Consider the following 26,323-nt stretch of genomic DNA (forward strand, 5'->3'; position numbering starts at 1 on the left):
AGCCAGTGCATCCGCCTAGAACCTGGCCCAGACTGAGAGGCCACCGGGGCGACTCCACCTCCTCCCTCCCTAGCCCCCTTTATTCAATGAGCCCAGCTGGAAACAGGGGCCTGGCATTCTAGACAATTCCACAGAGAAGAAACTCTGGAATCCAGCACCCACACAGCCATTGCTGCTGACCATGTGTTTCTGGCCCCAGGTAAGGAAGCTGTTATTATTTCAAATAATAATATGGAAAATTTTTTAATTTTTTGTTTTGGCAGAGGGAGCTCAGAAGGAGGTTTTTTTTGTTTTTGTTTTTGTTTTGAAACTGAGTCTCGCTTTGTCGTCTAGGCTGGAGTGCAATGGCGTGATTTTGGCTCGCTGTAACCTCCATCTCCTGAGTTCAAGCAATTCTCCTGCCTCAGCCACCCGAGTAGCTGGGACTACAGGCCACCACATCTGGCTAATTTTTTTTGTATTTTAATAGAGATGAGGTTTCACCATGTTAGCCAAGATGATCTCGATCTCCTGACCTTGTGATCCACCTGCCTCGGCCTCCTAAAGTGCTGGGATTACAGGTGTGAGCCACTGCGCCCAGCCAAGGTTAATTCTTTAATGTTTGCCTTTTTTTTTTTTTTAGATGGAGTCTCACTCTGTGGCCCAGGCTGGAGTGCAGTGGCACGATCTCAGCTCACCGCAACCTCCACCCCATGGGTTCAAGTGATTCTCCTGCCTCAGCCTCCTGAGTAGCTGGGATTACAGGCATGTGCCACCACACCCAGCTGATTTTTATATTTTTAGTAGAGATGGGGTTTCACCATGTTGGCCAGGCTCGTCTCACCTCAGGTGATCCGCCTGCCTCAGCCTCCCAAAGTGCTGGGATTACAGGCATGAGCCACTGTGTCCAGCCAACGTTTGCTTTTTAAATTGTGGTAAAATACACGTAACATTAACTATTGAATTTATTATTATTGTTATTTGTTAGAGACAGGGTCTTGCTCTGTTGCCTAGCCTGTAGGGCAGTGGTGCCATCATAGCCCACTGAAGCCTTGAAATTCTGGGCTCAAGCAATCCTCCTGCCTCAGCCTCCTACAGGACTACAGGCTGTGCCACCATGCCTGGCTAATTTTTAGATTTTCTGTAGAGACAGGATTGTCATTATATTGCCCAGACTGGTCTTACACTCCTAGCCTGAAGTGATCCTTCTGCCTCAGCCTCTCAAAGTGCTGGCATTACAGGCGTGAACCACTATGCCTGGCCCACTTTATGTGACTTTAACGCATTTAATCCTCACAACAAGTTCATGAGGCAGCTACTATGGTTAATACAGTTTTGTCAAAAAAGAAAAATGAGGCTGGGCACGGTGGCTCACGCCTGTAATTCCAGCACTGTGGGAGGCTGAGGCAGGCAGATCACGAGATCAGGAGATCAAGACCATCCTGGCTAACACGGTGAAACCCTGTCTCTACTGAAAATACAAAAAATTAGCCGGGAGTGGTGGTGGTGGGCACCTGTAGTCCCACCTCTGGGGAGGCTGAGGCAGGAGAATCACTTGAACCAAGGAGGCGGAGGTTGCAGTGAGCCAAGATGGCACCACTGCACTCCAGCCTGGGTGACAGAGACTCCGTCTCAAAAAAAAAGAAAAAAATATGAAAAAGAAAAGTAAGATTAAGTAACCTGCAAGAATTAAGTGGCACAGCACTGGGAGCTTAACACAGGCAGCTTGAACGCCTGAACTCTGAACTGGAGCCCTTAACCTTTGCTGTAGACTGTGGACAGGTTTCTATGTTTATCTAATCTCCACCCAAATTCTTTTCCACCTTTTCGTTTTTTGTTTGTTTGTTTTGTTTTTCCTTGGCAATTGTCACGAAGGGCTGCCTGCCTGAGTCACTAACAGGAAAGGGCTGAGAAAGAAGCATTGCCAGAGGTTTCACTTTACTGCTTTTTATTCTTTCCTCAAAGAGGAGGAAGTTGACCATTTAAACAGGTGAGTTGGCCAAGCGTGATGGCACACGCCTGTAATTTCAGTACTTTGGGAGGCCAAGGTGGGCGGATCACCTGAGGTCAGAGTTTGAGACGAAACTGGCCAACATGGTGAAACCCCATCTCTACTAAAAATACAAAAATTAGCTGGGTGTGGTGGGGAAACTGAGGCAGGAGAATCACTTGAACCCAAGAGGCGGAGGTTGCAGTGAGCCAAGATCGTGCTTGTGAACTCCAGCCTGGGTGACAAAGTGAGAGTCCATCTAAAATAAATAAATAAATACAGGTGAGTCACTGGGAGGAGGTCCTAACAGCGACCTAAGGTGACAATGACAGTGTCTCACATTGTTACAGCTCTTTACCTTTGACTACCTGAGATCAGTCATTCAGCAAGCATTTATTGAGAAATTCTGTCTACCAGGCACTGTGCTAGGCTGTAGGTTGCAGTGCAGAATAAGAGGTCCGAGATCACCTATGTCCTACTGGATACTAAACCCCAGATGGTGAAAAGATGGCGGCAGACAAGAGAGTGATTTGGGAGAGGGACACGGACACTGTCTGAGCTGGGGTGGTCTGAGGAGGTGACATGGGAGCTGAGTCCTGAATGACAAGGAAGCAGAGGAAAGAATGACCCTAACCACAGCCTGGCACTTCCTCAAAAAGCTGAACGTGGACCTGGGCACAGTTACTCACAGTTGTAATCCCAGCACTTTGGGAGGCTGAGGTGGGAGGATTGCTTGAGGCCAGGAGTTTGAGAACAGCCTGGGCAACATAGGGGGACCCCATTGCTACAAAAATTTAAAAATTAGCCAGGTGTGGTAGTATACACCAGTGGTCCCTGCTACTTGGGTGGCTGAGGCAGGAGGATCCTTTGAGCCCAAGGAGGTTGAGGATGCAGTGAACCATGATGGTGCCATTGCACTTCAGCCTGGATGGCAGAGTGAGACCTCGTCTCTAAAAACAATAAAATAGGCTGGGTGCGGTGGCTCATGCCTCTTATCCCAGCACTTTGGGAGGCCGAGGCGGGCAGATCACCTGAGGTCAGGAGTTCGAGACCAGCCTGGCCAACACGGTGAAACGCTGTCTCTACTAAAAATACAAAACTTAGCTGGGCGTGTGGCGTGTACCTGTAATCCCAGCTACCCAGAAGGCTGAGGCAGGAGAATGACTGGAACCCGGGAGGCGGAGGCTGCAATGAGCCGAGATCACACCACTGCACTCCAGCCTGGGTGACAGAGCAAGACTCTATCTCAAAAAGTAAATAAATAATAATAATGAAATAAAGACAAAAAGTACAGACAATGCAATGTATGAATGGATAAACAAACTGCAAACTGTGGTGTCTGCCTCGTGGGGGGCAGTATTCAGCTGCAGAAAGGACTGAAGTCTTGGTTCATACTACAACACAGAGGGACGTTGACAGCATCATGCAAATGAAAGATGCCAGGCAGGGAAGGTCAATACCGCATGATTCTATTTACATGATATATTCAGAATAAGCAAATCTATAGGGACAGAAATCTGATTAGAGGTTACCAGGGCATGGGGAGGGAGGAATGGGGAGGGAGGAATGGGGAGTGACTGCTTACTGGATACAGGTGTTTTTAGGAGGTGATGAGAAAGTTTTGAAGCTAGAGAGACCTGGTGGTTGCACACTATTGTGAATACATTTAATACTGATGGGTAAGTAGCCCGGTGCAATGGCTCATGACTGTAATGGCTCATGCCTGTAATCCCAGTACTTTGGGAGGCCAAGGCGGGAGGATCACTTGAGCTCAGAAGTTCAAGACCAGCCTGGGCAACAGAGGGAGACCCCATCTCTACAAAAAATAAAATATTAGTCATGCGTGGTGGCTCATGCCTATTGTCCCAGCTACTTCACAGACTGAGGGGGGACGATCGCTGAGGCCAGGAGTTGGAGGCTGCAGTGAGCCGTGATGGCACCACCACACTCCAGCCTGGGTAACAAGAGCGAAACTCCGTCTCAAAAAAAAAAAAAAAGAAAAAAAAAAAGAAAAAAAGGTTAAGTGCATGTTATGTGAATTTCACCTCATTAAGGAGAAAAAAATAAGGGGAGGAGATGGGTCCCACAAATGATTGTGAAGTACAAAGACCTCGAGGCAGCAGGAGGCAGGAAACTCCTAGGTTCCAGGGGACGGAGCAGGGGGAACCCAAGGGAGGAAGGAGGAGGGACAGGAAGGTGAGGGCTCCTGGGGGCCATAGCGAGGTGACTGACTTTTATTTCATGAAGACTGGGGGCATTGAAGCGTTCTGATCAGGGCGTGACCTGATTGATCCTCCAGGCTCAGTGTCGAGAAGGTACTGGTCAAGGACCCAGAGGGGGCTCCCCCAACACCCCGGGCAGCCAGGCCTGGGCTCGCCCCACACTGTAGATGACAAAATGCTGCCTGCAGAGGCTGCAGCCACGGTCTCATCACCGAGCCTTCTGCAACCCTTATTCAGCATGTTTTGCTGTTATTTATAGCTGAAGGCCCTTGCGAGTGGAGGATGCATTGAGAAACACTTCAAGGAATTTTCTGCTCTGCATAGAGCAAAAAGCACCGGTCGGCAAGGACCCTGGGGCAGCAGCATGGGCCCACATAGATGCCAAATAGAGGCCTTCACCTCCCCTGGAGCTAGATCCATGCTGGGCACGCCCTGCCTGGGAAGAACTAACTCGGGCACTAACAGCAGCCCTGCCGGAGGCCCTGTGTTGACAAGGCCTGGTCAGCTGCCAGGTACAATTCCCTGACCTCTGGCCCTTAATGATTTGGCTTTTCTGGACAATCAATGGCCTAAAGAAAGGGAAGATTATTTTCAAATGAGCCTGGCTAGAGGCCATGAGACCTTAGCGGTGACTGATGCGTGGTGGCTGTGGCTGAGGACTGGCTTCTCCAGAACAGGAAGATGGCAGCTTTGGGGACATCTGGATTGGACATCTTTATGCACCACCACCTCCAGGCAGTCTCCCCTGATTCCTCACTACCATAGCTGATCTCCTCCATCTTCATTTATTTGGCCTGTATGTGCTTTTCTAGCACGTTGTTTGCTCTTCAAACATTCTAGGAATTTCTTTTCTTTTCTTTTTTTTGAAACAGGGTCTTGCTCTGTCACCCAGGTTGGAGTGCAGTGGTACAATCTCAGCTCACTGCAACTTCTGTCTCCTGGGTTCAAGCAATTGTGCCTTAGCCACACGAGTAGCTGGGATTACTGGCACGCACCACCCTGCCCAGCTAATTTTTTACTTTTAGTAGAAATGGGGGTTTCATCATGGGGGTTTCACCTGCCTCAGCCTCCTAAAGTGCTGGGATTACAGGCATGAGCCACCAAGCCTGGCCCGATGGCTCCTTTCTGACTCATCTCAGACTCATCATGGTGGAAATGAAGCCTCGAGATTTTCTCCCAAACTTGTTTTCCTCTTAGTCAAGTGCATCTGAGTTAATGGCACCGTATGCTGGTTGCTCATATTGAAAAATCTCCGTGTTGTATCTGACTCCTCCCTTTCCCCATGACCTGTCAACCTGTCAGCTCGACTTCCTGTGTTGGAGCCTATTTCCCGATCCCTTCATGCCACCTAAATCCAAGCTACTTTAGCACCTGCAGAGCTGCCTTCTAATTCATTCTGCATGCGGCAGCCTTTTTTTTTTTTGAGATGGAGTCTCACTCTGTCACCAGGCTGGAGTGCAGTGGTGGGATCTTGGCTCACTGCAACCTCCGCCTCCCAGGTTCAAGCGATTCTCCTGCCTTAGCCTCCCCAGTAGCTGAGATTACAGGCACACACTACCATGCCAGGCTAATTTTTGTATTTTTAGTAGAGACAGAGTTTCACCATGTTGGCTAGGCTGGTCTCAATCTCCTGACCTCATGATCTGCCCGCCTTGGCCTCCCAAAGTGCTGGGATTACAGGCGTGAGCCACCAAACCTGGCCTTCTTTTTTTTTTTTAATTGACTTTATTTTACTTTATTTTTTAGAACAGTTTTACAGAAAAATTGTGAAAATAGTACAGAGAGTTCTCATATAGCCCTCCCCTATTTTCCCTTGCTATTAGCATCTTATATTAGTGTGGTATACATTTGTCACAATTAATGAACCAATATTAATGCATTGTTATTAACTAAAGTCTATATTTTATTCAATTTCCTTAGTTTTTCCCCAGTGTCCTGTTCTGTTTCAGGATCCTGAAACTGCCTTTGCCAAATTATGACAATTTAAAAAAAAAAATCTAGGCTGGGCGCGGTGGCTCAAACCTGTAGTCCCGGCACTTTGGGAGGCCGAGGTGGGTAGATCACCTGAGGTCAGGAGTTCGAGACCAGCCTAGCCATATGATAAAACCCCATCTCTACTAAAAATGCAAAAATTAGCCAGGCATGGAGGCAGGCACCTATAATCCCAGCTACTCAAGAGGCTGAGGCAGAATTGCTTAAACCCAGGAGGCAGAGTTTGCAGTGAGCTGAGTTCACGCCATTGCACTCCAGCCTGGGTGACAAGATTGAAACCCCATCTCAAATAATAATAATAAAAATAACCTGACATAGCTGATTACATCTTCCTTCTAACCTCCAAGGTGTCCTTGTTCATTCCTGAGCGTAGGCCAAGCCAACTTTGGGAGTAATTTAGTTTATAGTTTAATCTTAAAACAAGGATGAAAATAGCCCTTTCCCAAACAATCCCCTCTTTGCTTGGAGATCAAAACTGCCCTTGTAAAACTAACAAATTGGCCACAAGGGTAGAAATTATGGCTCAGGGCCAGGCATGGTGGCTCATGCCTGTCATCCCAGCACTTTGGGAGGCCGAGGCAGGCGGATCGCTTGAGGTCAGGAGTTTGAGACCAGCCTGGCTAATATGGTGAAACTCCATGTCTACTAAAAATACAAAGATTAACCAAGTGTGGTGATGTGCACCTGTAATCCCAGCTACTCGGGAGGCTGAGACACGAGAATTGCTTGAATGTAGGAGGTGGCATTTGCAGTGAGCGGAGATCACACCAGTGTACTCCAGCCTGGGCAACAGAGCAAGACCCTGTCAAAGAAAGAAGGAAAGAAAGAAAGAGAGAAAGAGAAAGAAAGAAAAAGATAGAAAGAAAGAAGGAAAGGAAGGAAAGAAATTATGGCTCAGGAATCGTGGAGCCAGAGGTCACAAGATTCACAACCTCCCCAGTTGCTCCTAGAGATAACATCACTATCATCAAGCCTAAGATTGGTGTTCACAGTGTTTCTCAGACCTTACATTCTGATGGACCAGTTGGCACCACCCAGACTGGTAAACTGCCTCAACTGATCTTGCGATCCCACCTAGGAGCTGCGGATCACAGGAAGACAGCTTTGACCTCCTGTGATTTCATACCTGACCCAACCAATCAGCATTCCCAGTTCCTTAGCCCTTTACCCACCATATTATACTTAAAAAACACTAGTCTCCAAATTTTCAGGGAGACCGATTTGAATAGTAAACGCCCATCTTCCACTTGATTGGCAGTGCGTTTACTAAACATTTTCTCTATGGCAATACCAGTCTTGGTAAATCGACTCTATCTGAGCAGAGGGCAAGAAAAACCCGTCTCATAATTACAATCCCACGTTACGTTTATTTATTTGTTTTTGAGACAGGGTCCCGTTCTGTCACCCAGGCTGAAGTGCAGTGGCATGGTCTCGGCTCACTGCAACCTCTACCTCCCACATTAAAGCAATTCTCCTGTCTCAGCCTCCCGAGTAGCTGGGATTATAGGTGTGCGCCACCACGGCTGGCTAATTTTTGTATTTTTGGTAGAGACAGGGTTTCACCATGCTGGCCAGGCTGGTCTTGAACTCCTGACCTCAGGTGATCCGCCCGCCTCTGCCTCCCAGAGTGCTGAGATTTCAAGTGTGAGCCACCGTGCCTGGCCCCACATCACATTTAGTGGTCATGTCTCCTTAGGCTCCTCCTGGCTGTGACAGTTTCTCTGACACATTTTGTTTTGATGACCTTGACTGTTTTGAGCAGCACTGGTTGGGAATTTTGTCCTCTATCGGGATTTGTTTGATATTTTTCTCACAATTAGACATGGGTGATGGGTTTTAGGGAGGATGCCATTTTCATCAAATCCTATCAAAGGTGCACACAATCATTATAACCTGTCACTGTTGATGTTGACCTTGATCACCTGCTGAGGTCATGTTGGTCAGTTTCTCCACTGTGAAGTCACTCTTTCTTCCCCCTTTCCACTCTATGTCCTTTGCTTTTTTTTTTTTTTTGTGTGGTGGAGTCTTGCTCTGTCACCCAGGCTGGAGTACAGTGGCACAATCTTGGCTCACTGCAACCTCCACCTCCCGTGTTTAAGTGATTCTCCTGCCTCAACCTCTGGGGTAGCTGGGATTACAGGTGTGCACCACCACACCCAGCTAACTTTTTTTTTGTATTTTCAGTAGAGATGGGGTTTTACCATGTTTGCCTGGCTGGTCTCAAACTCCTGACCTCAAATGATCCTCCCACCTCGGCCTCCCAAAGTGCTGGGATTACAGGCATGAGCCACCACACCCAGCCCAGGTTCTTTGTCTTCCCCCAGGAAAAAACAACAAAAAACATTCTTCTGATTCCTTCGTTTTCTGAATCCCCCAGAGTCAGTCATTCTCATTCAAGGTGTTGGTGAACTTCCTATGAGCCCTCTCAAGCTGGTTGATGGACTCGCTGCTTTCTTAGCCTTGGTTCTGCCTCTGTTTTACATAGAACATACACAAGTCACTTAACCTTGTTATGTACAAAATATCTGCATCATGAATATACTGAGAGATTAAAGGCAAAAGCATTCATGAAAATAAATACCTGGGAAGTACCTTTTCCCAAGTATTTCCAGGTAGCTGATTGCTAAACATTTACTTGGATAACCACTGAGGGTTATCACTGACCCCAAACTCAGGGGACAGTAAAGAAGTTTTCCTTGGTGTTACGCAAACCAGCAAAAGAAAAAGGAAGAAGGAGAATAAATAATTCCTGAAAGATTGTTGCCACCAACCTACCTGCTCATGGATACACATCAGCTGGAGGGACGGGGAACTGAAGCAGGGAACTTGATCTGAGGTCGGTCGCCCTGACTGGCGGTGCCGTAAGAGTGCAGCAGAAGCAGGTGCACATCTTCTCTTTGAGGAGGAGAGCTCCTTCCTTCTAGGCCTCACAGAATTCCCCACACGTAATTTTTCGAGGGTAGTTACCAAGATACATGGCCCATAAGGAAACAAGACCATGTGAACAGGAACCAGAAGAAACAGGCAGCAGAAACAGACTCACACAGACCTCAGACGCTGAACTCATGCAACACAGATTCTAAAACAGTTATGCTCAACGGTTTAAAAAAGTAATCATCAGGGCTGTGTGCCAGGTTCATGCCTGTAATCCCAGCACTTTAGGAGGCCAAGGCAGAAGGATTGCTTGAGGTCAGGAGTTCCAGAACAGCCAGGGCAACATGGCAATAGCCCCACACTACAAAAGATTTTTTAAAAAATTAACTGGGCTGGGCATGGTGGCTTCTCATACCTGTAATCACAGCACTTTGGGAGGCCTAGGCGGGAGGATCACTTGAGGTAAAGAGTTCAAGATCAGCCTGGCCAATATGGTGAAACCCTGTTTCTACTAAAAATTCAAAAAAATCAGCCGCGCGTGGTGGCATGTGACTGTAATCCCAGCTACTCAGGAGGCTGAGGCAGGAGAATCGCTTGAACCTGGGAGGCGGAGATTGCAGTGAGCCAAGATCACGCCATTGCACTTCAGCTTGGACAACAAGAGCGAAACTCCATCTCAAAAAAAAAAAAATAAAATAACTGGGCATGGTGGCGTCACCTGAAGTCCCAGACACTCAGGAGGCTGTGGCAGGAGGCTCCCTTGCGTCCAGGATTTCCAGGCTACAGTGGCTATGAATGCACCACTGCACTCCAGCCTGGTGACAGAGAGACACCCAGTCTCTAAAAAACAACAACAACAAAATCATCAAGCTTGAAAACATTTACAGGGAATAGAAGGCTATAAAAAATTACAGATTTCTTTTTTTTTTTTTTGAGAGGGAGTCTCGCTCTGTCCCCCAGGCTGGAGTGTAGTTGCTCGATCTCAGCTCACTGCAACCTCCACCTCCTGTGTTAGAAATAAGTCTTGGAGTCGTAAGGAAAAATGAGCATTTAGACAAAGGATTTTTTAGTACAGTAAATTTGTTTGCATAGAAAGGTGCTTCTTGTATGGCTGGTTGTTACGAGAGCACTTTGAACAAAGGAGAGTAGGTTTTAGGCATTGCTTCATTTCATGCTTAATAGGCTGGGGGGGAGCAGGCTCATGGGATGATCATTCTGAAGAATCAGGGTTGTAAGGAGGAATAATAACATGAGCAGGGGAAGGATCTGGAACAGGATCTGAGGCGGCAGCAGCTGTTTGAGTGGGGTGGTCGGGGGCACTGAACGGAGGAAGATGATTTAGAGGCTCTCACATGTTGGTGGGCGCAGGTTGTTTAGAAACAGGGACTTTTTCTCTTTCAGAGGAGTCGGTTTCTGGCTTGTTCCCTCCGATTTTTAAGGGGTAAAGGACAGGTCCTTGTCTCCAACAAAGAGCATAGTCCGTCTCCTCCCGGGAGGCCAGGCTCTTATCACTAACGTGTTCCAGTGAGAGCTGACAAATCTCTCTTCATTGGACTTACATTTTGGACAGAAGCCTGTGGGTTTAAGCATGGGCCCTCGAGTCCAGATAAAACAATATTTTATCATTTGCTGCTTTGATGTTTTGTTCTTTCATTATCTTTCTAATATTTTAACATGAGCCTTAAGGGACTCTTAGAAGGAATTTCATCACTCTTTTGACTCTTTATTTTTCTTGTCTTACTTGAAACGTTTCCCAGCTCGGAGGTAGTGGGGTGGGAGTTCAGCCTCTTCTATGAGACGTTTCTTCCCTCCCTCCTTCTAGAGGTTCACTGGGGCTTTAAGGGTCGACCTTTCCTATGAGGGATTTCCTGCCCATCCTTCTCCAGAGGCTGTGTTGAGGCCCAACCCCTCCTATTAGGGATTCTTGTCTATCCTTCTTTCCCTTCGTCCACTCTGGCCGCTTCCGCCGCAAACCATATGAGGTGACCACGAAACCACAGAGAGGACTTACTCCCTCCGCAGTAGTGCTTAGCACTATTCACACACTCTTTCTCTCCCTCCCTCCCTCCTTCCTTCCTTCCTTCTCTCTCTCTCTTTTTGACGGGGTTTTTGCTCTTGTTGCCCAGGCTGGAGTGCAGTGGCATGATCTCAGCAACCTCTGCCTCCCAGGTTGAAGCGATTCTTCTGCCTCACCCCCCAAGTAGCTGGGATTACAGGCATGCACCACCATGCCTGGCTAATTTTGTATTTTTAGTAGAGACAGGGTTTCTCCATGTTGGTCAGGCTGGTCTCAAACTCCCAACCTCAGGTGATCTGCCTGCCATGGCCTCCCAAAGTGCTGGGATTACAGGCGTGAGCCACTGCACCCGGCTTCACACTCACTTTCAAACGACGTTTCTTACTTTGGTCTGTGCACAGAGTTACTTGGTCGCTGTGGTCTTGCAAGACTCTCCTCCCTGCGTTGCTCAGAGCCCGGATTTATTCATCACAACGGGTGGGTCTCCATCTCCTTCCTGTCCCTGCAGCCACCATAATGGGACAGTGGGACATGTCTCCTCCTGGGTGGGGTGACTGAAAACCCCCTCCTGAAGGAGGATGGGAATCCCCACATGGGCCACCAGAACTGTTAGAAGTAAGGCTCAGAGTCATAAGGAAAAACGAGCACTTAGACAAAGTGCTCATCTGTCCTCCTGGGTCTCCCAAGTGCTGGGATTGCAGGTGTGAGCCGCTGCGCCCAGCCATAACAGATTTCAAAAAGAACAAAATGGAACTTTTTAGAAACTTAAAAAATAAATAAGGAATAAACTCAATTATTGTATCTGACAGAAGATTGTTCATGGTGGAAGAATTAGTGAGATATCAGAAGTTATGGCTGGACAGTGGCTCACGCCTGTAATCCCAGCACTTTGAAAGGCCGAGGAGGACAGATCGCTTGAGCCCAGGAGTTCGAGACCAGCCTGGCCAACATGGTGAAACCCCATCTCTACTAAAAAACAAAAATAGTTAGCTGGCCATGGTGGCACATGCCTGTGGCCCCAGCTACTTGGAGGCTGAGGCAGGAGAATCGCTTGAACCTGGGAGGTGAAGGTTGCAGTGAGCCGAGACGGCGCCACTGCACTCCAGCCTGGGTGACAGAACGAGACCCTGTCCGAAAAACACAGAAGCTATCCAGAATGTAACACAGAGAGACAAAAAGATAGAAAATACCAAAAGGAGAAGAGGAGAGTTGGAAGGTTCTTTGAGAAATGCCATCAGACATTTGTTTGGAGCTGCAGACAGAGAGGCAAGAGAGCATGGCATGGGAACCCTCTGAATCCCTAGTGGCCGGGAATGGTCCAGAACCCATGAAAGACAACCTGCAGATTTGAAGAAGCCAATATTTGCTGAATGAATGAATGAATGAATAAGTGGGGGGAGATGCCTTGATCAGCATGCCTGCCTCCTCCCTTCCCCTCACATGGGGGCCACCATGGACCGAAGCCCCTTCCTCACCCTCCCAGGCTCTAGAGTGGGGGCCCATCCGTGCCATTGAAAGCCTGTCCTCCTGCTGCCAGCCCTTCCTGCCAGATGTCCTTCACCCACTTGTCAGCCTTTGCTGTCTTGCCCCCGCCTCCTGAGTTATCTGTGTGGTTTAAAATAGACAGGTCAGGGGAGGAATGCTGCCCAGCTACTCAGTGGCAGCAAGCTGCAACCTCAGACAGCTTCCAAAACTTGCCTCTCAGGGAAGAGGAATAACTCAACCTGGTTAGCAGTCTTTCTCTCCTGGAACAAAAGGAAATATTTCAAATTCAGAGAAATAACCCAAACACCCTTCCAACTGAGACGGTAGGAGAAGGGGTTAGAAAGGGCGCCTGGTGTTTTTGTTTTGTCTGTTGAGCCCGATCAGGCGTCAGGAGAACCACGCACCACAAACAGGCCGCCAAGGCCTGGCTTATCAAGGTGGCATGATCTGCTACATGCATGTTTTTCCGTCAATATAAAGTCTTGGTTTTGTAGTGGAGATAGAAATTAGTCCCATTTTTCAGATGGAAAAATTGAGGTCCCAGAAGCAAAGTACTGTCCTTTGCTCCTCCTCTCAATGACCACAACCCAAGTTATCTGGGCTAGGTCGGTCCTTTCCTCCTCCCCCTCCCCCTCCCCCCGCCCTTTTTTTTTTTTGAGACGGAGTTTCGCTCTTGTTAACCAGGCTGGAGTGCAATGGCGCGATCTCGGCTCATTCCAACCTCCACCTCCTAGGTTCAGGCAATTCTCCTGCCTCAGCCTCCTGAGTAGCTGGGATTACAGGCACGCGCCACCACGCCCAGCTAATTTTTTGTATTTTTAGTAGAGACGGGGTTTCACCATGTTGACCAGGATGGTCTCGATCTCTTGACCTCGTGATCCACCTGCCTTGGCCTCCCAAAGTGCTGGGATTACAGGCGTGAGCCACCGCGCCCGGCCCTCTTCTTTTTTTTTTTTTTTTTTTTTGAGGCAGGGTCTTGCTCTGTCACCCAGGCTGGAGTGTAGTGGTGTGATCCTGGCTCACCACAAACTCCGCTTCCCAGGCTCAAGTGATCCTCCCACCTCAGCCTCCTGAGTAGCTGGGATTACAGGTGCACACCACCATGCCTGGGTAATTTTTTCATATTTTTAGTAGAGATGGAGTCTCACCATGTTGCCCAGGCTGAAACGATTGCATTTTATTCTTGTAATAAAATCCAATTGTGGCACTATAATAAAAACAGCTGTATGTGATCTGGTTTTATTATTACCTGAAATTATCTTGGTTATATAACTCGTTTACTTGATTGGCATCTATTTGTTCTTTAGTGGAATATAAACTTCATGGGTGCAAAGGTGTTGCCTGTTTGGTTCACTGCTATATTCTCAGTGTTTAGAGCTCAAAGCGATCTGCCCCTTTTGGCCTACCAAAGTGCTGAGATTACAGGTGTGAACCATCACACCCGGCACTAGGGAGTTTCTTGTTAAAACTGCACTTCAGGTCAGGAGCAGTGGCTCATGCCTGTAATCTCAGCACTTTGGGAGGCCAAGGTGAGGCAGGAAGATCGCTTGAGGTTATAGTGAGCTGTGACGGTGCTACTGCTCTTCAACCTGGGCAACAGAGCCAGACTCTGTCTCTAAAAACAGAAAAAAAAACTGTACATCATCACTTACCACCATGAATCAAGTTCCTTTGTAAGTCTGGGCAACATAACAAGATCCATTTCCACAAAAAAAATTTAAAAATTAGCCAGGTGTGGTGGCATGTTCCTGTGGTTTCAGCTAATTGGGAGGCTAAGGTGGGAGAGTCGCTTGAGCCCAGGAAGTTGAGGCTGTAGTGAGCCGTGATTACACCACTGAGCTCCAGCCTGGGCGACAGTGTGAGACCCTGTCTCAGAAAAAAAAAAAGTTCCTGTTTACACAAATTGTGCTCTCAGATCCTGTAGAGGAGGCCGTCTGGGTCAGGCGCAGTGGCTCATGCCTCTAATCGCAGCACTTTGGAGGCCGAGGCGGATAAATCATGAGGTCAGGAGTTTGAGACCAGCCTGGCCAACATAGTGAAACCCCTGTCTCTACTGAAAATACAAAGATTAGCCGGACGTGGTGGCACACACCTGTAGTCCTAGCTACTCGGGAGGCTGAGGCGGAAAAATCGCTTGAACCTGGGAGGTGGAGGTTGCAGTGAGCCAAGATTTTGCCATTGCACTCCAGACTGGGTGACAAAGTGAGACTCTGTCTCAAAAAAAAAAAAAAAAAAAAGAGAAGACTGTCTGGTTTTCCTGACCCTCAAGTTTACAGCCAATTGGCAGAGACAGGTCAAACGCAGGTGGCAAAGGTTTCAGGCATCTTACAAAAAAGAATACAAACAAGCACATAGCAAATGATGGCCCAGTGGTGGGGGAAATGGCACCACTGTCACAAGCAATGCCGGCCTTGCATGACCGCTTGCTTCCCCACAAATAGCCAAAGGGACCTTTTAAAAAGTGGCTTTATTGAGATATAGAGGGACCTGAAAAATGTGAATTGTCATTTCCCTGCTTAAAACTCTTCATTGGCAGGGCATGGTGGCTCACACCTGTAATCCCAGCACTTGAGGCAGGTGGATCACTTGAGGTCAGGAGTTCGAGACTAGCCTGGCCAACATGGCAAAACCCTGTCTCTACTAAAAATATAAAAATTAGCCAGGTGTGGTGATGTGTGTCTGTAATCCCAGCTACTTGAGAGACTGAGGCAGGAGAATCGCTTGAACCCAGGAAGTGGAGGTTGCAGTGAGCTGAGGTTGCACCATTGCACTCCAGCCTGGTCAACAAGAATGAAACTCCATCTCAAAAAACAAAACAAAACAAACAAACAAACAAACAAATCTTCTCCATTGTTTCCTACTGTTTTCAAAATAAAACCCAACCGTGTCACTATAATAGAAAGGGCTGCATATGATCTGGTTGTATTGTCACCTGACACTATCCTGGTGATATAACTAGTTTAGGTGATTGGCATCTACTTTCTCTTTATTGGAACGTAAACTTCATAGGGGCAAAGGCGTTGCTTGTTTCATTCACTGCTGTATTCCCAGTGTTTACAACAGTGCCTCAGTTATAGTAGATGCTCAATAAATTTATGAAAAGATAAATAAAGCATGCAGGTGAGATTTTTTGAAAAAGGGAGCCTTAAACGATAATATGGAGCTGATATCATAGATTTCTTAGAGCATGTATTCTTTAACAGTGAAAAATGCTGTATCACTTTATGTGATCCTCAAACCATTATAGGCATACTTATTATTAATCCCCGTTTTATAGACAAGGAAATTAACACAGACAGGTTAGAGGATTTGCACAAGTTATTTTTTGAGATGGAGTCTAGCTCTGTCGCCCAGGCTGGAGTGCAGTGGCACGATCTCAGCTCACTGCAACCTCTGCCTCCCAGGTTCAATTGATTCTCCTGCCTCAGCCTCCCAAGTAGCTGGGATTACAGACATGTGCCACCATGCCTGGCTAATTTTGTATTTTTAGTAGAGATGGAGTTTCACCATGTTGGCTAGAGTGGTCTTGACCTCATGGCCCAGTGATCCGCCTGCCTCAACCTCCCAAAGTACTGGGATTACAAGTGTAAGCCACCATGCTCAGCCCCTCATGGGCACTTAAAAAATACAGCAAGGGCTGGGCGTGGTGACTCATGCCTATAATCTCAGCACTTTGAGAGGCCAAGGTGGGTGGATCACCTGAGGTCAGGAGTTTGAGACCAGCCTGGCCAATATGTGAAACTCTGTCTCTACTAAAATATAAATTAGCCAGGAGTGGTGGCACATGCCTGTAATTCCAGCTACTTGGGAGGCTGAGGCAGGAAAATCACTTGAACCTGGGAGGTGGAGGTTGCAGTGAGCTGAAATCGAGCCACTGCACTCCAGCCTGGGCAACAAGAGCGAAACTCTGTCTCCAAAAAATAAAATAAAATAAAATAACACAGCAAGCGTGGTGGCTCACGCCTGTAATCCCAGCACTTTGGGAGGCCAAGGCGGGTGATCACTTGAGGTCAGGAATTCAAGATCAGCCAGGCCAACATGGCAAAACCTGTCTCTACTAAAAATACAAAAAAATTAGCCAGGCGTAGTGGCACATGCCTAGTCCCAGCTACTCAGGAGAGTGAGTTAGGAGAATGGTTTGAATCTAGGAGGCAGAGGTTGCAGTGAGCCAAGATCATGCTATTGCACTCCAGCTTGGGCAATAAGAGCAAAACTCCATCTAAAAAAAAGAAAAAAATTAGCTGGGTGCTGTAATCCCAGCTACTTGGGAGGCTGAGGCAAGAGAATCACTTGAACCCAGGAGGCGGAGGTTGCAGTGAGCCGAGATCATGTCACTGGACTCCAGCCTGGATGACAGAGAGAGAGTCCATCTCAAAAAAATATATAATAATAATAATGGTTAAAATGATAAAGTTGCTGGGCACAGTGGCTCCCGCCTATAAGCCTAGCACTTTGGGAGGCCAAGGAGGGTGGATTACAAGGTCAGGAGTTTAAGCCAGGCTGGCCAACATGCAGAAACCCCGTCTCTACTAAAAATACAAAATTAGCCGGGTGTGGTGGCACACGCCTGTAATGCCGGCTACTTGGGACACTGAGACAGGAGAATCGCTTGAACCTGGGAGGCGGAGTTTACAGTGAGCCAAGATCGAGCCACTGCACTCCATCTTGGGCGACAGAGAGAGACTCTGTCTCAAAAAAAAAAAAAAAAGATAAACTTTATGTATATTGTACCGCAGTAAGAAGTAGTTTTTAAAAAGTGGAGGCTGAACTAGTTTTATGTGTATTAATAGTGATGGATTTCAAAACAGAGAAAGAAGCATGTTGCAGAATAGGATGCCATATTTTTAACAAAACCCAAACAGTACTAAATAAATCTTTTGTGCATTCATATGTATATATGTTAGATAATAAAAATAGTCTGGAAAAATTCACACCAAGGAGTGTGGCCGCCCCTGGGGAGAAAGGATGAATAGTTAGGTGGCCAAGGAGAACTTAGTTTCTTTGTTCTAATTTATTTATTTGTAAAGGAGGATGGCGTGTAAGACTAAACAATAATTCCCCAATTACATGCACATCTCATGCCCAGTCAGCATTGTTTACTGTGGCACCAGGGTCTTTGCAGGTGTGATTAAGTGAAGGGCCTTGCGGTGGGCGCGGCTCCTGGGCTTTCCAGGTGAGGCCAATGTCATCACAAAAGGCTTCCTAAGAGGGAGGGAGGAGCGTCAGTGTCAGAGGAGATGGTGTGAAGACAGGCAGAGATGGACAGAGACCTCTAGAAGCTGGGAGAAGAGCAAGGAAGCTGATTCTCCCTCAGTTTCCAGAAAGAACCAGTGCTGCCAACACCTTGACTTGAGGACGTCGTGATTTTGGACGTCTGACCTGCAGAACTGTAAGAGAATACATGTGTGTTGCTTAAGCCACTGAGTGAGTGGTCAATTGTCACAGCATAGGAAATGAATACAGAAGGATTCATAGCTTCCTTGTACAATTAAACATTATGCAGTTATATAAATAGAAAGGCTTGGGAGAAGGGAGTAGATTTTGAGTGCATCAGATAAGGCGCCCCCTCTTGAAAGAAGAGCATAAGCTGGGTGGGTTTCTGTAGCACTGATGTTAGGGGCAACAGGTCCCGGAGGTGTCTGAGGTGTGAGCTGACGTGAGATCATTAGCATATGCAGAATCACCTCGAGAAGGACCGCAAAGTATGAGTAGAACAAACTGGCATCTTCACACATTTTCTGCCTGAGACATACAAAATATCGCAGTGATTAGAATGTTCCAGATTTAGTGCCTGGATTAACACCTTCTGCTGAATCTTCACTTGCGAAAAAAAAAGAAAGAAAGAAAGAAAGAAAAAACCCTGCATGGAATTAAAAGGAAAAAAAAAACACCAAAATTATTTTTTTCAGCATTACTAGGGGAAAGGTAAATTCAGGCAACACCTGTTGAAAGGGTTTCGGGAGTTTTTGGAACCAGCTGTGGTTCAGCTAATGTCGATAAGGGGTCGTATCGATTTGTCCTTAGCTTTATGATTTCAAAGTGACACGTTCCATATAAGTAGAGTGTGATCTCTCTTGCTTTAAAAAAAAGAAGTGAGTGGGTGGGAGGGTGGATATGAATATAGTTGCTTGAATAAGCATTGAAAAAAATTCTGGAAGGAAACACAAGAAGTTGTCTTAGGTTTTTGTTTGACCCCCTTACCTACTGTTTGAATTTTATTTTATGGCATTTTATTATTGTTTTTGAGACAGGGTCTCGTTCTGTCACCGAGTCTGGAGAGCATTGGCACGATCATAGCTCACTGCAGCCTCCAACTCCTGGTCTCAAGCAATCCTCCTGACTCAGCCTCCTAAGTAGCTGGGACTACAGACATGTGCCACCATGCCCAGCTACTTTTTTTATTTTTGAGATGGAGTTTCATTCCTGTTGCCCAGGTTGGAGTGCAAAGGTGCAATCTCGGCTCACCACCACTTCCGCCTCCCAGGTTCAAGCCATTCTCTTGTCTCAGCCTCCTGTAATTTTAGTAGAGATGGGGTTTCGTCATGTTAGCCAAGCTGATCTCAAACTCCAGACCTCAAGTGATCCATCTGTCTTTGCCTCTCAAAGCTCTGGGATTACAGGCGTGAGCCACTGCACCCAGCCTGTACATGTTTATTTTTTAAAAAAATTCTAGCAAACTGATCATCGTGGCTACCTCTGGGATATGGGTTCAATAGGGTTTATTGTTAACTTTTCAGTTTACACACTTCTCACTGTTTAGACAGTTTTTCAGTGAACAAATATTTTTAAGTATTTGGATGTTAACTTACATATTTTGTAAATATTTCAAATTTATCAAAAGGAATAGAGAACAATAAGCCATGACCCAGTTAAGAAATTCAAGATGCAAATTACTCTTGTAACTAAAGAAGCAAGCAAACAAAACCTATAAGATTTCTTAAAAAAAAACCTTGAGAGGGTTTCAGTTTCTAGTTTCTCTCTAGAGAATTTGCAAACCCAATGCCTGGAAATCCTGTCTCCGTAGTTGTACCTATGTGTAAACCAACTCAAGTGTTATAACCACTGCTTAGATGTAAGTTTTCTCAGCGTTGTCAGGGTTGGAAGTGAATATCAGAGCTGAGTTAATGAACCTAATCTTGAAACTGTCAGGCTTATTACAACGCATCTATGCAGAGAACAGACTGCTGCCTCTGTGGTTCATCTGCAGTGTCAAGGCAAATCAGGCAAAAATATTGCACGGCCACTTTCTGAAGGCTATTTTGGTGAGGAAAGCGAGGTTCTGGGACTTGAAAGTGTCCTCTCTAGGGATGATCGGAGGAATCACTCATAAGCGAATTAAAAGTTAAGTGGTCTTGCAATTATTCTTCCTGGCTGGGTTGATCAACACAAGAGGTAAAAATAGTTTTGCCACCTCTTTTTCAATATAAAATAATGATGCAAAACAGAAGCACTTTTGTTGAGAGAATAAAAAGGCAAGATGAAGACGTCCTTCTTCTTTTAAGTAAATAGTTTTAAGAAAAGTGAATTTTCAGTAACACTGTAGCAGGGAGTTTAGTGAAAATCCGGCTGTGAAAATCTGCAATGCTCTGTTTCATGGCATATTACCAAATACATTTTTATTTATTGTAGGTTGCTGCAGCACATAAATTTGGGTTTGCGGGATTTTATTATTTTTGTTGGTGATCATTCGGGTTTTTCCAGTGATATTAATAAATTTTTTTTGAGGTTGTGAGCAGCTACATTTACATTAGTTACAATAGTTTTCTTCCTTTTAGTTAAACAAACAAACAAAAAAACCTTGGCTGGGTACGGTGGCTCACGCCTGTAATCTCAGCACTTTGGGGGCTGAGGCAGGTGGATCACCTGAGGTCAAGAGTTCAAGACCAGCCTAAGCAACATGTTGAAACCCTGTCTCTACTAAAAATACAAAAATTAGCCGGGCGTGGTGGCATGTGCCTGTAATCCCAGCTACTTGGGAGGCTGAGGCATGAGAATTGCTTGAACCTGGGAGGCAGAGGCTGCAGTGAGCTGAGATTGCACCACTGCATTCCAGCCTGAGTGACACAGCGAGACTCCGTCTCAAAAAAGAAAAACAAACAAACAAAAAACCAACTTCAATCCACAAGCATTGTTGTAAGCTTAACATAATACAAATAAAAGAAAAAAATGACTAATTTGTCCACTAACAACTTAAAAAAACATTTTGTTACCCTCAAGTTTTTGTCCTATAGAAACATAGCTTGTTCATTATAATTATAATCACGGTCTGTATACACAGTATATATGTGATATATATGTATACATATATACAGAGAGAGAAAGAGAGAGACAGAGACAGGGTCTTAATTTGTTGCCCAGGCTGGAGTGCAGTGGTGTGATAACAGCTTGCTGCTGCCTCAACCTGCTGGGCCTAAGCAATCCTCCCACCTCAGCCTCCCAGGACCACAGGCATGTATCACTGTGCCAGTCTATTTTTTTTTTTTTTTTTTTTTTTGGTAGAGAGAGAGTCTTCCTATGTTGCTCAGGCTGGCCTTGAACTCCTGGACTCAAGGGATCCTCCCATCTCGGCCTCCCAAAATACTGGAATTATAGGTGTGAACCACCATGCCCAGCCCACATTTATATTTTGCCTTTGAACCTGAACTCAGGCTGGTTTTTCCACGTAGCTTCATAGTCTTTGTGTATCTTATTTTAATGGTACCACTGATGAGATCTATGACGATTTACTTGACCATTCCCATGATGTTGGACATTTAAGTTCTCATATTAATGGTCATTTATTCGCCCTCCGCTCCTGTGACCATTCTATGTAGACCTCCATCTTCCAGGTGGAAGTAATTCTCCTGCTTCAAACTCCCAAGTAGCTGGGACTACAGGTATGTGCTACCACCCAACTAATTCTTGTATTTTTGGTAGAGATGGGGTTTCATTACATTGGCCAGGCTGGTCTCGAACTCCTGACCTCAAGCGATTTGCCCGCCTTGGCCTACCAAAGTGCTGGGATTACAAGTGCGAGACACCAGGCTCAGCCCCCTACCTTTTTAACACACCAACATAACATCAACCCTAAATATAATTTTAAAAATACTATTCTATATTTGTATTTCTTCTCTTGCTCTCCAAAGCAGAGACTGTGTCTAAAACTATTTCTATTTTCCGGGTGACTAGTATGTAGGTCATTTTGGACATGTAGGCATTAGTACATGACACTGACATGGTGGTGACATCAGACTGTGAATCCCCAGGGGGGCACAGCCGTTCCACCTGACACCTAGGGGAATAATTCCTCTAATGCACACACATAGTTCCGTAGCTATGTGTGCTATGCTATGAACACCTTACCAACACGTTTTCTCCCAGCATCTCAAACTGCAAAATATTTCTGAATAAATCTACCCATGCCATGGGAGAGAAAGAATTCCAATCCCAAGGCCAGAAGATTTTCAGGTTCAGCTATGCGAAGGTTATGTGTGTGTGCTTGTGTGTGTTTTAAGTATGCTTGTCAAACAATTCCCAATATTGTGTAATGGGAGATTCATTGCTCAGATGGCAACAATGCTCCCATTGAGAGTGAAGTCCTGGCACATACATACATTGCCCTTGATTCACCAGAGCAAATCTTAGTTAACCCACAAGCATTACAGGCAGATGTAGGTGTGTAAAGAAACCCAAATATCAGCCGAGCAAAAAATGGAAAAAGACGTGCAAATCCATCCATGCATTAAATTGACAGGGTTGACATTGACGCAATGAAGCTTTGACCTTTTCTTTTCTTCTCTCAACTCCCTTTAAGAGTGATGAGAAGTTTTTAGAGCAGCAGAAAAGATGATTCTGTGGTTTGCTCTGTTTAACAGAGGAAGTGGTGTCTGACTCCAATAGGCTGGTGGCAGAGAGCAGGTCTGAGAAGAGTTACAAAAGGACTGGGCGCTCTCCCTCTCCTCAGGCAGCAGCAACGTGGAGGAAACGGGAGTGAACCGAGAGCTTAGTCACCAACATGAGCCTCCTCAACAAGCCCAAGAATGAGATGACCCTGGAGGAGCTGCAGAATCGAAAGGCGGAGGAATTTAATTAACTCGGGTTCACCCTCTGTGCTCACTCAGTCCATCAAGAACAACACCCAAGTGCTCATCAACTGCCGCAACAATAAGAAACTCCTGGGCCGCACGAAGGCCTTCGATAGGCACCGCAACCTGATGCTGGAGAACGTGAAGATGTGGACTGAGGTACTCGAGCAGCAAGGGCAAGAAGTCCAAGCCAGTCAACAAAGACCGCTACATCTCCAAGATGTTCCTGCGTGGGGACTCAGTCATCGTGGTCCTGCAGAACCCGCTCATCACCGGCAAGTAGGAGCCACTTATCCCTATCGGTCAACAGAACTCACTCCCCTGTCCTAAGGAGACCACTGCCGCTGTTGTTGAGAATAATAAAGCTCTGTTTTTTTCCAAAAAAAAAAAAAAAAAAAAAAAAAGGACTGGGCGAGGGTGGCAAGTGAGCCTTGTTTACACTTAGTAATTTTAGAGGTCACTATATATGGGTATGCCATGCTGAAGCGTTTTGTTCTTGGGGTATGTTCTTGGTTAAATCACGTCATTCCTCTATATTCTAGGGTGCACTGACTCCTAACCTTATTCTCACCTTCTGTGGGGACTATGAGAAACTTCTGAACATCTTAAGCCTCATAGAGAGGATTTCCTGGAAACAGAGCTACTATTCTCAATTTTGGCAGGTCTATTCTTCTCCTGGAGGGAAAAGGAAAAAAGAAACACCAGCTTCCTACATCTCCTTTCTGCTTGTGTCCTTTCCTCCTTAGAGCCATCTTTCTTCACCAAGTATAACAAGTTAAAAGGAAGAAAACTATTGAATGTCGTTTTGAGCTCAGTAAAACCTTTAGCTCATGGATCACATGAAACAGTTCTTTTGGCCAGGTGCAGTGGCGCACATCTGTAATCCCAGCAGTTTGGGAGGCTGAGGTGGGCAGATCACTTGAGGTCAGGAGTTCAAGACCAGCCTGGCCAACATGGTGAAACCACATTTCTACTAAAAACACAAAAATTAGCTGGGCATGGTGGCACACGCCTATAGTCCCAGTTACTTGGGAGGGTGAGGCAAGAGAATTACTTGAATCCGAGAGGCAGAGATTGCAGTGAGCTGAGATCCCACCACTGCCCTCCAGCCTGGAAGACAGAACAAGACTCCATCTCAAAAAAAAAAAAAAAGAAACACTTCCTCTAACTTTCTTCATTTTTCTACAAACATGAGTTCTTAGTACAAGGGACTGGAAGGAGAGAAGATGTTGGCAGATCCCAGCCTAACGTATGGATGGACAACTCAGACCTTATGTTCTACCCATGGAGTGGCAGAAGCATCAGCTTCATACACAAAGCCCCTAAGTCTGCCGATAAGCATTTACTGAATGCCTCGACTGTGTTCAGGGCTGAGTTATGCGGGGCGAGGTCAATGTGTTATGATGCCAGCGTGGTGGATGCCAGACTGGGAGCCAGGAGACCTGCCAATTACTTGATTTTCAGAAACAAAGCAAAAACACCCCCAAAACTTCCCCTTCCCAGGGCCTCAGTTTCCTCATGTGTAAAATTAGGGGACTGTCATGGTTAACCTCAGTCTTAGGTTTCTTCCAAATAGAACTGTGGCAGATTCCAAAGTAGGATAATGTGTTCGCAGGCTTCCCAATAGCTGGGAGACTGAGCAATTGCACCCTAAATTGTGTTGTTTCTAAAGAGCACAGGTTGGTCCACCTGGATGCCTGGGCACCTTCTGAGGTGATGCAAAGGGGCCACTCAATGGGTCGTTGCTCATAATGCTCCAGCTATACTGGCTTTCTGCCCATTCCTGTACGCACCAAGCTAGCCCTGTCTCAGGGTCTTTGCACGTGATGGTTTTGCTGCCTTGAGCTTCCTACAAGAATGGTGGCTGGTTCCTCCCTTCTCATCCTTCAATTTCCTTAGGTGCCACCTTCTCTGAAAGTGCCATCTCTTACTACCCTGAAGAAGATCTTCTTCTCTTATTTGAGTGTGCATTCTCTTGTGATCTCCCAATTTGTAATTATTTTACTTACTTCTTGTTTTGTTTGTGTCCTCTCATTCTGTTAGCTCCATGTAAGCAGGGGTCCGTTTTGCTTTTTTCAGAACTGTATACTCAATGTCAGTACAGAGTAGGTCTCAAACATATTTGTTACATGAATGATGTCGCAGCTCCACAATTCCAAGGAACCAATGACACCTAAAGTTGTTTCCCCATGAAGTCCTCGTCTTTTGGATTCCCTGCATCGGGCTGGGCTCACACAGGCTGCAGTAACTTCCTTCCCACTGTCGGCTTTCCTTGGATCGCGGTATCTCTTTTCTTGGAGGAAAAAGGCTCTTATGACCTCATGGCACGCTCTCCTGTGGCTCAGTGATGTCATTAATGCGCTCACGCGTCACAGCCCAACCCCAGGGCTCTTTCCCTCCCTTTAAAAGTCCCGATTGTCCCCTATACATTACACTCCACGCGAGCCACAACTCTTACGTCACGTCCGCCCGCCCGCGCGGCGATGACGTCACGACCCAGGGCTGGCGTCAGGTGCCCCCCCGCGGGGGGCGGGCCTTGAGGGCGGCGCTTCCGGTCCGCGGAGCCTGGCGGCCAGAGCGGCGGTGGCGGCGGTGGCGGCGACGGCCGAGACGCGGGGATGGCTGGCGCCGGGAGCGAAGCCCGGTTCGCCGGGCTGTCGCTGGTGCAGCTCAACGAGCTGCTGGAGGACGAGGGCCAGCTGACGGAGATGGTGCAGAAGATGGAGGAGGTGAGCCGAGCGGGACTCGAGGCAGCAGCTGTGAGGCCTCAGCGGGGTTCGCTCCTCGAACGGTGGCCGGAGGCAGAGGCGACCACGGCGCCTCTGGTCGTGTTGAGAGACTGGGGTTAGAAATGGGGGCGCTTGGAGCGGGGTTCGGGAGCCGGGGAACCGTGACTGGTGCTTAGGCAGGAATGGGGGGCCTGGGAGGGGATTTGAGGGACTGAGGGGACCGAGACTAGAGGGGAGGTGGGAAAAGGGTCCTGAGACGGGGCTTGGGGAGCCGACTGGGGGTCCTGAGACAAGGTTTTGGGGGAGCTGAGGACTCAAGGCTGGGTCTGAAGTGGAGTTTAGGGAGCCTGGAATGGAAATTTGGGGTCTAGAGTGCCACGGGTGGGTCTAGGGGGAAGAGGAGGGAATTGGGGGTTCTGGGATTGGTTTGGCAGGGGGAGAGTAATAGGGTCTGAGTCGGAGGCAAAGGTTAAGGGTGACTGAGGGGGACCAAAAGCTAGGTCTGGTAGGGGTTGGGAGGTTTCCTTTGAGAGGAAAGGTTGGGGGCATCCAGGGGGCTGAGGCAGTTACAGGGGATCAGAGTAGGTTTTGGGGGACTGAATGGACTAGCCAAATAGGACTCTTAGGAGAGGACTGAGGGTTCCAAGGTGGGTTCGGGAGGCTGAGGGTCTGTAGCGGAGTCTGGGAGGTGGTTCTAAGGGGCTTTAAGGGTTGGACTAGGGCCCCCAGGGTTTGGAGGCAGGAGACCATGTTCATATTATAGCCAGGGAAAGGTTTGAAGGTTCCATATGTCTAAGAGGTCCCAAGCGCCCCTGGAGTCTGAATTCTTTTGAAGTGGCCCTAGCAGAGTTATCCCAGGGTTCGTGGATGGGCCTAAGGGTGGCGACAGGATCCCTTTTTCTGCAAGGGTTGCCCCCTCCACGGAGAAAAAGGAGGTGGGAAATTTTGTGTGGCTGGCTTTGTACCACTGT

General features: G+C 47.0%; 1 protein-coding gene and 1 pseudogene across 1 annotated transcript in view; both read left to right on the forward strand.

Annotated features, from left to right (window-relative positions):
- Positions 1 to 22,384: 22,384 nt before the first annotated feature.
- Positions 22,385 to 22,929, forward strand: LOC135276247 (small nuclear ribonucleoprotein Sm D2-like; annotated as a pseudogene).
- A 2,299-nt stretch (positions 22,930 to 25,228) lies between these two features.
- Positions 25,229 to 26,323, forward strand: part of VPS37B (VPS37B subunit of ESCRT-I) — a 32,501-nt gene continuing 31,406 nt past the window's right edge. The window contains exon 1 of the mRNA XM_012447156.2: positions 25,229 to 25,352. Coding sequence (XP_012302579.2) covers positions 25,242 to 25,352 — 111 coding nt within the window. The 5' untranslated portion in view covers positions 25,229 to 25,241. The remainder of the gene's footprint in view (positions 25,353 to 26,323) is intronic.

Source organism: Aotus nancymaae, unplaced genomic scaffold (genome assembly GCF_030222135.1).
Source record: "Aotus nancymaae isolate 86718 unplaced genomic scaffold, 86718_ANA_hifiasm-v0.15.2.pri h1tg000021l, whole genome shotgun sequence".
Taxonomy (NCBI): Eukaryota; Metazoa; Chordata; class Mammalia; order Primates; family Aotidae; genus Aotus; species Aotus nancymaae.